The sequence below is a fragment of the Rhincodon typus genome, chromosome 44 (assembly GCF_021869965.1).
Source record: "Rhincodon typus isolate 14 chromosome 44, sRhiTyp1.1, whole genome shotgun sequence".
Lineage (NCBI taxonomy): Eukaryota > Metazoa > Chordata > Chondrichthyes > Orectolobiformes > Rhincodontidae > Rhincodon > Rhincodon typus.
This window is the reverse complement of record NC_063375.1, coordinates 1,498,658-1,499,047: the sequence shown is the minus strand read 5'-3', so window position 1 is coordinate 1,499,047 and position 390 is coordinate 1,498,658. Positions and strand designations below refer to the sequence as shown.

Here is a 390-nt window from a genome sequence, read left to right as displayed (position 1 = left end):
CTCCCGTCACCTCCTCCAGCCCCTACACCCCCTCCCATTGTGTTTGTTGAGAGCGAGTGCTGTCTGTGTTGCAGACCTGGTGGCTAAGGACGTTATAGAGAAGTGGCTGAAGTACCTGCGGAACGAGCTGCCCACTGTGGCCTTCAAAGCCTGTACCCAGCTTCAGAGCAAAAACCTGGTGAGTGTCCTGCCCCCTGTTGCATTCACACCCACCTGGGGGCCAATCACAAGGCTGTCTGCCCAGTCGGTGCATGCAAAACCACCCCCAACCCCGTCAGTCTGCAGAAACCTCCCTCACTGCTTGACCAAGGCTGTAGTGTAAACAAAACTTGGAGTGAGTGTCGGCAAACTTGCTTTTAAAAAGTCCTTCAACAATCCAGTTCCCCCTCT

General features: G+C 54.6%; 1 protein-coding gene across 1 annotated transcript in view; it reads left to right on the top strand.

Annotated features, from left to right (window-relative positions):
- The window catches only part of gnl3l (guanine nucleotide binding protein-like 3 (nucleolar)-like), a 9,316-nt gene that overhangs the window by 2,832 nt on the left and 6,094 nt on the right, over positions 1–390 (top strand). The window contains exon 2 of the mRNA XM_048619945.1: positions 52–178. Coding sequence (XP_048475902.1) covers positions 52–178 — 127 coding nt within the window. The remainder of the gene's footprint in view (positions 1–51; positions 179–390) is intronic.